This window comes from Protopterus annectens, chromosome 9.part0, assembly GCF_019279795.1.
Source record: "Protopterus annectens isolate FY-2018-M chromosome 9.part0, PAN1.0, whole genome shotgun sequence".
In the NCBI taxonomy this organism is placed as follows: domain Eukaryota; kingdom Metazoa; phylum Chordata; order Ceratodontiformes; family Protopteridae; genus Protopterus; species Protopterus annectens.
Genome location: NC_056743.1, coordinates 96287294 through 96304518, shown reverse-complemented (window position 1 = coordinate 96304518; position 17225 = coordinate 96287294). Strand labels below are relative to the sequence as shown.

At 42.6% G+C, this 17225-nt stretch overlaps 1 protein-coding gene across 1 annotated transcript in view; it reads left to right on the top strand.

The window, feature by feature from the left end:
• TPCN2 (two pore segment channel 2) overlaps positions 1-17225 on the top strand; it is a 1483468-nt gene that overhangs the window by 1408443 nt on the left and 57800 nt on the right. The window contains exon 23 of the mRNA XM_044082617.1: positions 2459-2540. Coding sequence (XP_043938552.1) covers positions 2459-2540 — 82 coding nt within the window. The remainder of the gene's footprint in view (positions 1-2458; positions 2541-17225) is intronic.

The window sequence follows — 17225 nt, the reverse complement described above, 5'->3', positions numbered from 1 at the left end:
GGACTCTGTCCCAGGCATAAGGAATGAACGAAGATTAACAATATCAGATAAAGAAGTTGTCTTACCATAATGTCCTATCTGTATTGTTGATTCTCGTTCAGTCATTACGACCCTCCCTCCTTCCCCCTCCTGAGGCTTATAGTGGATCTCTAGCCTTTACTTTCTTTGGCTTGCAAACTCAATCTGCGGTAACAGGGAGAGGGGAATTGTGGGTAAGAGTTTAGCTCTAGAGTTTGTGGCTGTCCGGAGCTTGGAAGATGGTCAGTTTGGTTCCGAGGTCGGAACCGATAACCCAGGCATAATAACTGAATGAGGATCAACAATACAAATGGAACGTTATTTTAAAACATAACTTCTTTTTTTAAAATATGATATCAAAAGTCACTTTCAACTTGCCTCTCAGCAGTCTTGCAGAGGAATATCCTTCATAATGAATTTGGTAACTTCAAGGGGGTTACACAGGTCATCAGTGTGGTCATGTTTTACACATGGTGTATCTTGAGCTGCCAAGGCATTAGACTACATACTGGCATTGTAAGTAAGCTTAACAATTTAAAAATAGACTGTGGTAAGATGGAAAGCAAGCTGGCTGAAAGAACCCACACAGTGTGAAGGTAATTTGTGGTGTTCCCCCAGGACTCTGTGTTGGAAACCTTCCATTACAGCATTCACTGTTCTGATCTCCAGACTGAAAACCAAGGCCTCTGGCTAACTAAATTTGCAGACTACTGCAAATTGAGAGATATTATCAAGTTCCACAGATACTCTAACCCTTAAGCAAGAACTTACACACACTAGTAATTCATCTACTGAGCACCAGTTACATGCAAGAAAGTGCAATATTGTCAGATTTGTTACACATCCCTTGAACATACAGCACAGACAATACCCTGCCTCAAAAAGAAAATGTTTGGGACTTTGGATCATGAGTTGGTAATTCCTCCTCATTCCATCATTGTGGCAAAATTAGTCAGAAAATCCTTCAGTTGAGTGCAGCTGATTATCATGGGGATATTATCTTGATTTAAAGAGGTCATCGTTTCTTTATATTCAGCATTAATTGGGAAGATTTTTGAGTACAACATCCCCTTCAAGTTCTGCCTCAAACAACTTGAAAGACCCCAGAGGTTCTTAAAATCACTGGCTTAAAAGACCCTGAGCTACCAAGAGACTGAAAGCACAGTTCCTTTTTTCATTACCTTATAGACTCTTGAGGGAGGGAAAAATCTATGCCTTGCCTTTTGTGCCATTATACATTTAGTTGTCCTGGATGTCTTCCATCTCCACAAGTGTAATAATTCCACAGGTAACATAAGTAGGAACTTAAATCTTCACCAGCAGGTAGATAACATTATAGAGAGACTGATTCATCACACACACAACCTTCCCCACCTCTGTAACAGACTTGCTCCTGCAGATTAAGCAGTTTGATGCACTATAATCCTCAAGATAGAACCTAGATTTGATGGGCACCCACAAATTGTCTTGACTGGTTTAGCCTAACAAAAAGGGGGTTGCTGTTTAAGAGTGGTTATTGTCGAAGTGTAAATAGTCACAAGACTGAATTGCCTTGAAATTTATATGAATCCTATAAAAATACTGCACCATTTACTACGCAAATAAGAAGAGATTCCACAGGACCTGTTATAAATTGTCATTGAAAGAGTCCTACAAATGAAGGTCTGAACAACTTGACTGTTAGCGGTAGTCAGTGGGTTAGCAAATAAAATCAGTGCTATGAATATATATTTTCTAAAATAATAAAAAGCCTTCTCAAGACAGTAATAGGGTTTCTTAATCTGTACTTGTCTGTTTTCATCTTCTTGCTTTAACTTCTACTACAGGTGTCAGATGCTGTTTTTAGATCAGAACTCAAGTGATGCCTTTAATTGCTTAGAAGTAAACAGTAGCACTATAACAAAGAGCTTCCTTTCCCCTCTTCAGTCATGTTCCATTTGGATTCTTATCCAGGGGCTTCTGCCATCATTCATGCTGTTAGCAGGAGTGTTTCAGTTGTCATGTAGAAGATAGTTTTTTTGTTTGTTTTTTGCATTTGACAAAAGGCAATTTCTATGAAAAAAAATGCACGAATGCTGCATATGCCTCCACTGCATCGAAGAATAACTGACACTATTCACATTGGCTTGCACACTTAGTTTAAAACAAATTACAGAATCCATATACAGTTATTGTGAGGAAAAGAAGGGCATATATTTGCGTGCCATGCAAGTCACTGACTGCAAAATTAAGTGATTAATAGTGAAATCACTGGATAGGAAAATCTGTTTTAACTTTGGCACGCCTTCAAAATAAGTAAATTGTTGTACACTTGGCCGACTTGGAACTGAATAAAAATCACTAGTGAGCATCATGGCAGCCTCTGCACTTCTGTTTGTACATTGAAATTATAATGCTTTATGAAGGTGAGAGGATAACCCATGTAATGATTTATTTTTAGGTGGTCTAAACTCTACTTTGTAGCTTGGTGGCTGATATCCTCTGTAGTCTGGATGAACCTTTTTATGGCTTTAATTCTGGAGGTAAGTACACTTTAAATAAAAAAAAAAACAATTTAACAGTAGAGAAACTGTTTTCTATAAATCGTTTTCTGATAGTTGTAAATTAAATTGTTTGGTAATAAGGAGAACTTTCAGGTAAACCTTATAAAATATCACATTAGTAATAGAGAAAAGCAAAGAAAACTGTTCTTGCTTTGTAAGAGAAGTTACTTGTGTCAAAGTATTTGTTTGATGCTTGCAGATTTAGTTCTGTGATCCGCAGTGTAGTCTGGCTACTTGTAGGGGGAGAATGTAGAGTGTTAAGTGCAAAGTGAGAATCTTGTCTTACTTCTCAGCAGTAACAGTACTGTTTGCCTATTCTGTTAATAGGTTGGCATTGTCATTCAGTTATGTAGTCCATTATTTTGCATAAAATTCATGTTCAGCTGCAAACATCATATCCCTGATTATTCTCTGTACCTTTTAAAAACAATTATGTTGCTAAAGCTAATGGGTCTGTAGTTATTGTGATCAGGTATGGGTCCACACATGTATATCAAACAACTTCTAATTGATTCTGTTTGACAAAGTTTGTTTAGAAGAATATTGGAAACATGTTCATGTTTTTAAATAAGGGTACCTGGTGTGTTGTGTGACTCCATAGAGCTATTATCTTGGATCTTCTTCATGTTTCACTGTTGCAGTCATCACACTTGGGTTATCTGCCTACAGGTAGCCCCCAGTCAGCTCGAATACCAGAGACTTAGTATTTCTGCGTCGGATGCCGTCGCTCCAGGACAGACATCAGGTCATCAAGGGTATAAAAACAGGCAGCCGACGCCATTACACCAGTTTTTCTTGCCGAGGAGCCCGAAGCAGAAGCAGTTTGCAAGTGCAGGTCGGCCGCTACCTGAATTTTCATTTATGAACTGAATAATCCTGAAGTCTTCTAAAGCTAAGTATCCCATTGGGGATCCTTTTTTTCTTGCTCTAAACGATGTCAGAAAAAGTTAACAATTGTCTTGCCTGTGGAAAGCAAATACCTCACAGAGATTTTTCATTCTTATTGCATCACCTGTTTAGGCCCAGACCACAACATACCTCACTGTCAGTTTTGTGCCTTGTTTAACGCCCGAACCATTCATTGTTGTGCTCTCTTTGTCGCTAAGTCCTTTCGCTCTTGATCTCTGTATTCTGAAATGGCTTTGGTAAGCCATCCGACTACCGATATTCCAAAAAAAACATAAGGATAAAGACAGACAGACTGCATAGGTCCAAAGCTGCCGACGACGCTTCTGTTAAACTAGTCACCAGTCCACCGGTACTCAGTGCGGCACGTTCGGAGCCCCTGATGCCCACTTCAAGTGGATTCGCAGGCCTCTACTGAGACCCATTCGGAGTCCAGTAAGCCACGAGACTCTTCTTCGACTATGGAACCTGTGGATGTCTATACCTTGGATAGGTCCAGAGCTGCTGTGCAGGCACTGGCTTCTGAGGCAGTTCTTGGCTCAACCGATGTTCGACTCAGACTACTTTAACCAAAACTACCGAGTTTCTATGACCCAGAGTATGCACTACGCCTAGAAAACCAATGACCAAAGCACATGCACCTGCTCCCATGCCACTAAAACAAATGCTTAGAATGGCAGAAGACTTCATTATGCTGATTAGGGGAAGTCCGCCTTCCCCTGCTAAAAGGAAAAAGAGACCAGTCCCCTACAACTTCTACAGATCAGGAGGAGTCTGATGACTCTGAGATTTCTTATTATGAAGACATGCCCTTGTCTGCTTATGAGGATTCAGATGCCGAATAATCCATTCCCTCTGCCTCCCCTCCAGAGGATTTTTCTTTTGGTGAAAACTTGCATACCTTAAGAGAGCATTTCCACTGGGAATGCCAAGACTATCCTTAGTCCAAAAAGAGACTCCAAGAATTCCTAGAGTTGCCTCAGCACAGGTCCTTAGCTATACTCTTGCTATTAGGGCATTGAATTGTCATTTTCACATGCTGAAGTATCAGCAGCATGTTATGGAGCTTATTAAACAAAAAGTGGTAACCTTTACAGACTGTGCAGAAAATAAAGAATTGCAGGAGCTTATGCACTTTGCAAGACAAATCAGTAAGCATACTTTGCAGTGTGGCTTTGACGCCCTAGAAGCATCTTTCCGGGCAGCAGTCACGATCTGTACTGAGAAGACATGCTTGGCTCAAGGAGCAGACTTTGTCAGACGATGTCAAATCAAAATTACTAGACGCTCCTTTGAACAAGGACAGTTTGTTTGGCACCAAAGCAGAAGAGGTTCTTAAAAAGATGGAAGAAGCTAAGTCTATGCAGACTGTTAAATAATTCTTACAAGTGCAACCCCATAGATACAGTAGGCATTGCCCTTCCAAACACTGGTCCTTTCCAGCCCCCTCCAGGCCTTCTCAAACAATACCCAGGGGAAACAGCCCACCCAGACTACAGTCTCAGGGTAAGCAGGGATCTGAGCCCCCACCCCTAAAGCAGGGAGTAGTAAGCCACCTCTTTACAGAAAAAAAAACATAATGACTTCTTTACTCCACTCCCCAGCCCTGCCCAATTCCTTATGCCCCTAGGAGGAAAACTTGCCCTTCATGCAAAAAATTGGATGTCCATCACACAGGACAGGTGGGTCCTAAACATTGTATCCCAGGGATGCACATTTTTTCATTCACTGCCAACCCCAAGCAGGTTTCCAGACATTTCCTCCAAACCAGTGGGCAGAGGCTATCCTGCTCAATGTCAGGGCTATTCAGCTGGTTCCAGTAGAACAGAGGGGTCAAGCATTCTACTCCAGACTCTTCTGGTACCCAGGAAAGAGGGCTCTTGGCACACAATCCTGGATCTTTCAATTCTCAACACCTTCCTGGTGGTACCAAAATTCACAATGCTTACCCTGAAACAGCTTCTTCCTATGCTAGCCAAGGATGCCTGGTTAGTCACCCTAGACTTAAACGAAGCCTATCAGCACATCCCCATAAGGGAGTCATGCAGGGAAGTATTTACATTTCAAGGCAGGATCTATGCATTATCAGTTCTCTGCACGTCCCTTTGGCTTATCCACTGTACCCAGAGTTTTCACAAAATGCCTGGAACCAGCCATTGCATACTGCAGGCAGAAAGATATCCAAATTTTCCCTTACTTGGACGACTACCTCATTCAGGCGGGCAGTCAGGAATTGCTGTTGCAGCACCTGACATTTGTGAAACACCTTCTCACTTCCTTGGAGTACACCATCAATGAAAAGAAATCAAAACTGGTACCCAGTCAAAAAATGTATTCCTGGGAGCAAGCTTTGACACAACATCCCAGATGGCATTCCTCACTTCAGAAAAGCAAGTTTATCTGATAGCCTAACTCAAACAAATGGTCACCAGAACCCAGCTATTCGCAAGAAAAATACTGCAGGCCGTAGGGTTCATGGCCCCATGTATACTGCTAATTCCATATGCAAGACTGCATATGAGGAAACTTTAATGGTACTTAAAAAGTCTTTGGTGCCAACATTCTCAGGACCTGGAAACCGTCATTCCTATCATACCTGTCTAAGGACAGAGTGCCTTTGGTGGGCAGAAGCAAGCTACCACAACAAGGGACTGCTCTTTTCTCAACCCCATGCCACCCAGACCCTAACCACAGATGCATCAGACCATGCCTGGGGAGCACACATGGATGGCAAATGCATTCAGGGACACAGGATCCCAAGTCAAATTCATCTGCACATCAACCAAAAAGAGATGCTAGCTGTGCAGAATGCCCTGACAGCATTCAGATCCCTACTCTTTCCAGGAAAACTGCCAATAAAAACAGACACCACCACAGTTATGTGGTACATCAACAAGCAGGGGGAAACCCACTTTGCAGGTTAGCCATGGTCCTGTGGTATACGGCCTTGGACATGCAAGTCCATCCGCAAGCTCACTTCCTGCCAGGCAAACAAAACTCACTGGAAGATGACTTGAGCAGAAATCTCCTAGACCCACACGAGTGGCAATTGGAGCCCAGCACCTTCAGCCTTCTGATTCAGAAATGGGAGACCCCAGAGGTGGATCTCTTTGCCTCCCCCTACAACCACCAGATCAGCAAATTCTGCACCAGGAGTCCTCACAGCAGGGCCTGGAAAGTGGATGGCCCTATCTTTTCAGTGGGTAAATCTCTCAATCTATGCCTTTCCCCCTCTGCCCCTTCTCTCAAGAGTATTACTCAAGGTAAGACAGGACAGACCAAGGACAATTCTGATTGCCCTGGACTGGCCACGCCAGCACTGGTACCCACTCCTGCACAGCCTGTCAATGGTGCCTCCCTGGCACCTACACCAGAACCCAACCCTACTCTCTCAGCAGGAGGGACAAATTTTGCATCCACAACTGCAAACCCTAAATCTTGCAGCCTGGCTTATTCCTTGAATTCTCCACCAGCGACCCTAAGCAAGCAGGTGCTGGACGTCATTCTTGAAGCCAGAAGACCCAGTACAAGAAAATCCTATGCTGATAAGTGGAAACGTTTCTGCTCCTAGATTCTGTGTAAAGGAGAGGACACAACTCTGCCCTCCCTGCCTCTAATCCTGGATTACTTAGCTGATCTACTTCACAAAGGCCTGTCCTTCTCCTCCATTAAGGTACATGCCTCAGCCCCTTCAACTCATTACAACACTGAGCCCACCTCTCTTCTCACATCCAGTATCAAACAGTTCCTGAGAGGGGCAAACAACTTAAGGCCACCAAGGAGAGCACCCACCCCTGCTTGAGACCTTAACTTTGTACTGGAAAAGCTCACGCTTCCCCCCCTTTGAACCTGCTGTCTCAGCAGACTTAAAATTCCTCTCTTGGAAAACAGACTTGCTTCTGGCCATCGCTTCAGGTAGAAGAGTGTCTGAGCTACAGGCACTTATGGCTGTGGAACCCTTCATTATTTTCCATGCTGACAGGGTTTCCCTCAGGACTTACCCTTCCTTCATGCCTAAAGTGGTGTCCAGTGTGGCTGTCAACCAATCCATCCATTTGCCAACATTCTTTCCTAATCCTCAAAATAAAGGGGAAAGGATCCTGCACCCCTTGGACATGCATAGACAGCTCAGATTTTACAGCGATAGGACTAAACCCTTCAGAAAATCTGACCAGTTACTAGTTAGCTTTGCAACACGGGCAGAGGGCAAGGCCATTTCAAAACAATTTCCAAATGGATAGCACACTGCATCCATTTGTGCTACAAGCATCATGGGAAACCAATCCCTCAGGTGGTCAGAACACATTCCACTAGGGCAGCATCTACCTCTACAGAATTTCTCAGGGGAGTCCCTACCAGGGACATCTTTGAAGCTGCTACCTGGAGTTCAGTACACACCTTCACCAAGCATTACCACCTGCCTATCTTTTCCAAATCCAGGGCAGGTTTCACAACAGCAGTCCTGCAAGGCATACTAGCCAGCCCTAACTCTTTTGACTGCCTCCACCCTTCTTCAGCTTCGGGAATCCACCCAAGTGTAACGACTGCAGCAGTGAAACACGAAGAACAATAGTACAGTTGTGTACACTTACCATAAATATAGATGTTCGAGTGTATTCACTGTTGCAGTCCTGGTTTACCTCCCTCCAGCCCCCCTGGATGTTCTTCGTCTCACATTGCTGCAGTCATAACCTGTGGGTAGTCCGCTGTCCTCGGTCGGCCCGAATACCAAAGAGTTAGGCTGGCGTCGGTCATGGCGCCCGGAGCTGACGTCAGTACGTAGTGGTACTTAAGCGCATGACCGACGCCATATCCTCAGTCTTTCTTGCCACGTGGTCCGAAGCAGAAGCAGCGTTTGCAAGTGCCGTTCGGCGTTCTGAAATTTTCAATTTTCGAGTTTCAGACTGAAGACCAAGTTGGGCTAAGTACCCCGTTGGGGAAAATTTTTGTCTTTTCTTGCCTCAGTTAATCCGGATGTCAGAAAAAGTTAATAATTGTATTTCTTGTGGGAAACAGATACCTCATAGGGACTATCATTCTCTCTGTATTCCTTGTTTGGGGCCTGAGCACGACGTAGTCGGGTGTCGCTTTTGCGCAAGATTTAATAAGCGCACCATTAAACGCAGATTAGACTGTGCTAGGTTAGTTTTCGGTAAGCGGTGTAACTACAACATGCCGTCGGATCCTCCGCCCGCTACCGCAAAAAAGCGAAAAGATAAATCTTTAAGGTCAAAACCGGATGAGTCGTCCGTTGTGGATGCCGGTTCTATGGAATCTACGGTTGAATCTGTGGATCCAGCCGAGGTCTCGGCTGAATCCCAGGGGGAACCTTTACTGTTACAGGAGTTGGCCTCTCAGGAGTTAGGCCAGGCCGAGGTGCTTCTCAAGTTTCTGTGGTTCCATCCTTACAAAAGGTTATTAGGCCTTCTACTTCAGTCTCTAAAGGCCCTGCTAAGGTTAGGCCTGGTCTTTCTGGTACGGGCCATAGCCCTAGTTCTTCGGGCTCTGTTCCTAAAAAACATATGTTGAAAATGGCAGAGGATTTGATTACTTTGATCAGGGGTTCTATGCCCCCTCCAGAGAAGAGGCCTAGGGTGGAGACAGATTTAGAGGGTATGGAGCATTCCTCTGATTACTCTGAGTCCTCAGCTGAGGATATTCAGGATTTTCCTCCCTATTCAGATTCAGATGCAGAGGATTCCTGTCCTTCTGCTTCTCCTCCAGAGGATTTTTCCTTTTCTGAAACCTTGCATTCCATGAGGGAGCATTTCAAGTGGGAAGGTCAGGATTTTTCAGATTCTCGTAAGAAGAGGCTTGGGGAATTTTTGTTTTTGCCACAACATAGACCTTTGGCTATTCCCCCTGTTTCAGATGTTGTTCAGGATGTTTTTTCTGAAGCTTCCCTTAATCCTGATTCTTTACCCTCTGCCCCTGTCAAGCCAGACAGGTATTACAGTGTTCCAGAGGCACATAAATATTTGTATAAGAGTCCTAGAGCTGACCCGGAAACTATTATTCAAGGGCCTAAAGGTGTCAGGGCTTCTGTGGTTAAGAATCCAGTTCCTTTGGATAAAGATTCTAGAGCGTTGGATAGGTGGGGTAAAAAAGTGTACACCTCTTCTATGTTAGCTATGAGGGCTTTAAATTGCCAATTTCATATGCTGAAGTATCAGAACTTTCTGTTAGGTCAGTTAAAATCTAAGGTAGATGCTCTATCTGAGGGTATAGAGTGTAAGGAATTGCAGGACTTGGTTCATGCTTCCGATCAAGTTGGTAAACATTCCTTGCAGTGTGGCTTTGATGCCCTTCAGGCTTCTTCCAGGGTGGCTGCTACTGGTTCAGTTATTCGTAGACATGCCTGGATTAAGGATCAGAATTTGTCAGAACATGTTAAAGCTCGGATTTTGGATGCTCCTCTTCAATCTGAAGTTCTTTTTGGTTCCCCTGTGGAGTCAGTTTTGAAAAAGATGGAAGACAAAGCTAAGTCTATGCAGACGGTTAAGGAATTTTTGCAAGTGCAGCCCCCTAAGTTTAGCAGGAATTGGCCTGCAAGAGGATGGTCTTACCCTTCTTTGGATTTTCAGTCTAAGGGCAGGTCTAGATGTGGTAGGGGCAGGGCTCACGCTCAGGGTTCTTTCAGACATAGGACTTGGAGTTCTCCTGCACAATCTTCTGGTGAGGGCAGGGGTCAGCCTTTTCGTAAACAGGCCCAATGACCTGTATCTTCAGCTGCCAGATCCTTCTTTTCTGGCAGCTCCTCTAGGAGGAAAGTTGGCACTTTTAAAACAAAATTGGCATTTGGTCACCCAGGACAAATGGGTGTTGGACATAATAAATCAAGGCTACAAGTTTTATTTTCACACTTTTCCTCCTTTCAAAGGCATGCCAGATGTACCTCCTCAGCAAAGGCTGGAGGCTCAGGAACAAATTTCTTTGCTTTTACAGATGGGGGCAATCCAGGTGGTACCTCCGTCAGAAGAAGGCCTAGGGTTTAATTCTCGTCTATTCCTAGTGCCAAAGAAAGGAAACACTTGGAGGCCAATTCCTGATTTGTCCATTCTCAATACATACCTAGACATTCCAAAGTTCAAGATGTTAACATTACAGCAACTTCTGCCTCTGCTAGGCAAAAATCACTGGATGGTAACTCTGGATCTCAAAGAGGCCTATCTTCACATTCCTGTCAGGCCCAGCTGCAGGAGATTCCTGCGTTTTCGGGCTGGTACTTCTCATTATCAGTTCTCTGCATTGCCCTTTGGTTTATCTACTGCGCCCAGGGTGTTCACAAAAGTTCTGGCTCCTGTAATAGCTTTCTTAAGACTGAGGAATACAAATTTATCCTTATCTGGGCGATTGCCTGATTCTTGCTCAAGACAAAGACAAGTTACTTCAACATCTACAGTATGTAATGGCAGTTTTAAGGTGCCTAGGGTATTCTGTGAGCGAAACAAAGTCCAGTCTAGTACCCTCTCAGGACATGTGCTTTCTGGGTGTGAGACTGAATACAGCCTCTCAGATGGCTTTTCTGACCCCGGACAAACAAAGAACTCTTCATCTATACTTCCAGCAATTATCAGTACTGTCCAGGCTGACTGCAAGGACAGTCCTTCAAGCCTTGGGGTTCATGGCATCTTGCATTCTGGTACTTCCCAATGCCAAACTGCATATGAGGAAGCTACAATGGTATCTCAAAAGTGTATGGACTCAACACTGCCACGATTTGGACACTGTCATTCAGATAATACCTTGCATCCAAAAGGAATTCTTGTCGTGGGCACAGGAATGTCACCTAAACAAGGGACTCTCTGTGACCCGACCAGAGGCGAGTCAGATCATAACGACAGATGCTTCAGACCTGGCTTGGGGAGCACACTTCAGTGGGAAATGGATTCAAGACACGTGGCCTCCCAGACTACAGCATTTGCATATCAACATGAAGGAGATGTTAGCAGTCCAGTTTGCCCTGATGGCTTTCAAGGGCCTACTTCAACCAGGACAGGTGTTGATACGAACAGACAACACTACATTCATGTGGTACATCAACAAGCAGGGGGGAACCCATTCTTACCCTCTTTGCAGACAAGCTATGATATTGTGGGAGACTGCTCTGAGTTTGCACATCACTCTTCAAGCACGGTTTCTGCCAGGGGCACAGAATTCCCTAGCAGATGTATTGAGCAGACAAATTGTGGATCCCCACGAGTGGAAATTGGATCCTCAAGTATTCCAACAGTTGACAGTGGCTTGGGGAACTCCAGACATAGATCTGTTCGCTTCCCCTCTAAATTTCCAACTACCAAAATTTTGCACAAAGATGTTTCATCCAAAAGCTTGGAAAGTGGATGCTCTATCTTTCAGTTGGAACAACCTTCACGTCTATGCTTTTCCTCCTCTGCCTCTCCTTACCAAGGTACTCTAGAAAGTCAGGCGGGACAAGCCTTGCATGATTTTAATAGCACCAGATTGGCCACGACAGCAGTGGTATCCTCTGCTGAGGAGTTTAATTCAGGAGCCTCCTTGGCCTTTGCCACAGCTTCCTCACTTGTTGTCCCAGTCAAGCAGTCATTTGCTCAATGTCAGGGTGCAGTCCCTGCATCTAACGGCCTGGCAAATTCTGTTTTAGAGCCTGTGGGTTCTCAGCTTCCTCAACAGGTTTTGGATGTCATTTTGGAAGCCAGACGGCCCAGCACTAGAAAGGTTTATGCTGATAAATGGAGGAGATTTTTTCTTTGGAGCACAACAAAGGACTTTGATGTCTCGGTACCTAATTTGAGTTTTACACTGCAGTACCTTACTGAATTACTAGACAAGGGTTTGTCATTTTCCTCTGTGAAGGTTCATGCTGCAGCCATTTCTGCTCACTATGATTGTGACCCTCCTTTATTTTCTCACCATTTGTTTAAGCAATTTCTTAGAGGGGCAAAAAATATAAGACCCCCACGTAGAGCTCCTACTCCTTCCTGGGATCTCAATTTTGTGTTGGAGAAGCTTACTTTGCCTCCTTTTGAACCTGCAGCTACGTCAGATTTGAAGTTTTTGTCTTGGAAGACTGCCTTTTTGTTGGCCATTACTTCTGCTAGAAGGGTATCTGAATTGCAGGCTCTCATGGCAGTTGAACCCTTTCTGATATTCCATAAGGATAGAGTTTCCTTACGTACTAACCCTACTTTTATGCCAAAAGTTATTTCTAATGTGGCCTTGAACCAGTCTATCCATTTGCCTACCCTTTATGCTGATCCCCAAAATAAGGGGGAAAGAATCTTGCATTCTTTGGATATACACAGGCAGTTACGTTACTATTTGAGCAGAACTAAGGAGTTCAGACAGACTCAACAGTTATTTGTTTCTTTTGCTTTGAGTTCACAAGGGAAAGCTGTTTCTAAGCAGACTATTTCAAAGTGGATTGCTAATTGTATTGCCTTTTGTTATTCTCATCATGGGAAGAATGTGCCTGCTGGGATTAGATCTCATTCCACTAGGGCTACTGCCACATCTACTGCTTTTTTGAGGGGTGTAGCTACTAAGGATATTTTGGAAGCATCTACTTGGAGTTCAATTCACACTTTTACTAAGCATTACCATCTCCCTCTTTACTCCAAGTCCAGGGCTGGGTTTGCCACTGCAGTCTTACAGGGCATGTTAGCAGCCCCTAATGCTTTTTAGTTTGCCAGCCTCCCTTTTCTTTTTCTTTGGGATTCTACCCACAGGTTATGACTGCTGCAATGTGAGACGAAGAACATAGTACAGTTTTGTACCTACCATAAATGTAGATGTTCGAGGATTCACATTGCTGCAGTCCTATTTCCCCTCCCTCCTTCCCCTCTATGGTTTGGGGTTGTTGTTGTGGTTGTTGTTGTTATTGTTCCTTAGGGGTTATTGTTATTTTCTCCTTTGTGGCTCTGGCCTTTCCTTTTTTTAAGGCCTTCTGACATCTGGGGCAAGAAAGACTGAGGATATGGCGTCGGTCATGCGCTTAAGTACCACTACGTACTGACGTCAGCTCCGGGCGCCATGACCGACGCCAGCCTAACTCTTTGGTATTCGGGCTGACCGAGGACAGCGGACTACCCACAGGTTATGACTGCAGCAATGTGGATCCTCGAACATCTACATTTATGGTAGGTACAAAACTGTACTTCTCTCTCTCTCTCCTCTCAATGGTTATTACTCACCCCTTTCAGGGGTATTGGTATTTACTTTTTACTGGTGATGTTTTCCCCACCATAACTTGGCTCCCTATTTTGGGGGCTCGGGCTCCTGACATTTGGGGCAAGAAAAATTGATGTAATGGTGTCGGCCGCCTGTCTTTATACCCCTGACTACCTGACGTCAGTCCTGGAACGAAAGCATCCGATGCAGAAATACTAAGTCTCTGGTATTCGAGCCGACTGAGTGCTACCTGCAGGCAGATTATCCAAGTGTGATGACTGCAACAGTGAATACACTTGAACATCTACATTTATGTAAGTATACACAAATGTACTTTTTATTTAACTTCAATTCAACAATATCAGTAGAGGTTTGCTGGAAGTATTTAGTTCCTACTTGTTAGACTGAATAATGCTGTTAAATTTCTAATCCAGATATTGACTGTGTACTTGTTAGATCCTAAACTTCTTTTAAGGTACTGCATTGTTTATTTCCCCCCTCTATTTCCTGGTATAATTACAACATGCATTTGGCAATAGTAACCTTTGACCTGCAGTGCATTACTAGTGTTGCATTAGGATGTTTTGAAGTAATGGTATTATAGTAGTGGTAGTGGGAGATGGTATGAGAGTGGTTAAATGCCCAGAATTAGTATTTTTTGTTGTACCTTAAGAAGTCTGTAAGAAAACCCCTGAATAGTATTTACAGTCTTTTTTTAACAAATTGGATCTTGTATGACTCAGTAAAACATGCAGACATTCCCTTCCAAAGGTCCACTGTCCAAAAGAATGCAGAGATTATAAATATTTGAAATAATTTTCTCTAAGCAAAGAGCACTGTTTCCAAAACAAATTTAGCACCATGACAGCATTATACATTTCCAATGACCATTTCTACAGTAATATGAATGACTAGCCCGTATACACATGGTGAACGTTCCCTCTTATCACAAATTAATCCATAGGAGCCACTGAAGAATCGCTCTCTTCAGAGGCAAACAAGCTCCAAAGCCTTTGGTGCCCATCTGCCTTGTTATATGGAGTACCCCTGCACACTCTTGGCAGGTGGAACACAGGTAAGGCAACCAAATCCTTAAGATGGCCAGTGTTGGAGGGATAAACCCATATAGCTTAGGCTACTGCAACAGTGATCCATTACATCTACTGTTATGGTAAGTGTACTTGAACTACTGTAATTTCCATCATGTTGGACCTGAGCCTGACATTCACCTGCTTATGACTCCAGTATTTTCAAAACGTGCTTCTGGTCAGACTGCCCACAAACCAATGGGCATATTTTTTATACTGCTTGGAAACATAAAGTGACATTAATCATTACTTTAAATTTATTAAATTTATTTATGCTTTAATGACAATCTGGTGTGATTAATTCCACCTCTTGCAAAGTCTTTTCTTTTTCAGAAAGCACATATGTCTGCATATCCTTTAGTTCATGCTTATGTCAAGTCTAAAAAAAAATATCTTGGGAAGTCCTTATTCTTCAAAAATTGGATTGCTCCAGGCTTCCAAGATGGCTGCACACTGATCAACACTTTTTTTCAAGCAGGGAAAGATGAAATTAGCAAATGAGAAACAAGAGCTCGTGATTTTGCCAGCTTGAGTACATTTCAATTACAGAAATACTCTGGTTGCCAGTAAAGAACAAATTTTAGAGAAACTGAAAGAGTCCACTAGAAAAGGTGAAGAGGAAACACTGACTAGGAAGAATCCTGCAGCCGTTCAGCAAAAAGCAGTCCAGGCTTCAGTTTTGGTACAAGAGATGCATTCCAGTAGTTTAGAGAGCTGTTTAAAATAAATTAAACTTTGAATTAGTCATCTCAGATAACAAAAAGCAGGAAAAAAACAGAAGAAGCTTTAACCAGCTATTCAGATAAACTGATAAAACAGCAAAATCTGAGGTTGAAATGAAGAAACAGCTGGCTGAGTATGAGACTTCTCAAAATGAGCTGTTTCAGGAATTAGTAGACTTGGTAGACAGAGCATGCAGAGATCCCGATGTTCCCTGGAGTACAAGAAAAACTTAAAAGGAGGATAATGTATTGATTTTATGAAAACATAAATAAGGCAGCTGGACTAGTATTCCTCATCAGGATGTGTTAATTGAAAGGGCATACTGAGTGTGTCATCCAAACCTGGCTATGAGAAAGCAGCCTAGATCTGTATTAGTAGGGATGCAGTCATACCAGCAGAAAGAGTTGATCATGACCAATCTGTGGCAGAAGGGAAGAGTATTAAAATTTGGAGACAGCAGAGTGTTGTGGAAAACTGTTCACTGTACAGCAGGCAGAAGAAATGCAAATGTATCCCAGCAGTCAGGAAAAGTCAGGAGACAGGGATGCGATTCAAACTGCTGTATGCAGCTGTCTTTATATTTTTTTTCTTGGAGGATCAGACATATTTTGACGCAAAACACGCTAAGGAGGAACTACACAAGTTTAGCTAACAAAAAGTGAGCTGTCAGACAGAAGAGGTCTCTGCTTCTCATTCTTCTGACAGTAAAGCTCATCAAGAGACTTGGCTAGTGAAATCTTTTCCAGTGTTCCAATAGAAAATTGTGAGACACAGAAAAAAGTACAGGAGTTGACTAGAAGAATTGGAATTACTTAAGATTTGAACCAAATTCTGGTGTTGAGACGGATGATAATGGGAAGAAGGCCAGCAGCACTGAAATTTGTGAATAAATGGGAGCTTATAAAGCTTCAGCCACATTTGTGAAATATAGCTTTGCAAGAAAAAGTGGCTGAAAAAAGATTGGACTTCTGTTGTCTTTGGTAAACTTGTTGGAGAACTATAAAACATATACCTTACTTTGTCATTAATGCTAAGAAGGAAACAAATGAGAAAAAAAGGGTAAAGAGGTAAAATGATTCTTTATCTTAATTGTATTTAAATAAAATATTTCATGATATATAAACTGCATTTTATAGTAAAGCAGTTTTCTGTAGTAAGTACTCAAGTATTTTAAATGTGAGGGTGAGTCTTTTCAGTAATTGATGTATGTAATAGATATATTACAGTAGACATACTTTTTAGTTTTAAGAAATATAGGCTTTACAATGTAAAAAGAGAAGAAAAGCTGGAAAAATGCAAATTTTAGTTACTATACTCTAATGTTGGGCTACTAGATTGAGCGGGTGAGGTATACAAGTGCCCTGATTATATATAGAGTTAAGATGTTTTCTCTCATTTTTGGATAGGTGAATGTCTGGATTAATGCCATTGGCTTAATTTAAAAACAAGTGTAGGCATGAAAAATAAGAATGATGAATGTCATGAGAAGTGCTAAGTTTCTTGCATATACAATGATATTGAATTTTTTCTTCAGCAAATTTTAAGTGCGAGTTGAGAAGTCTGCATTTGAATGCAGTTCTACATTGTTTTGTTATGAGTGAAATAGACTGCTGCATGCATCTGCAGAGTTTTTAGCAATTTCTCATTCCTGACTTTCCATGGCGACAAGCGGTCTCTAGGTGCAAGTAATTAATCTTGAGAGTTGTGAGCATTGTTTGCTGAGTGAAATACAAAATGTTAAGTTACAAGGACAAGCATTTATAAAATAAGTGAAATCAATATTATTCATTTAATAGTT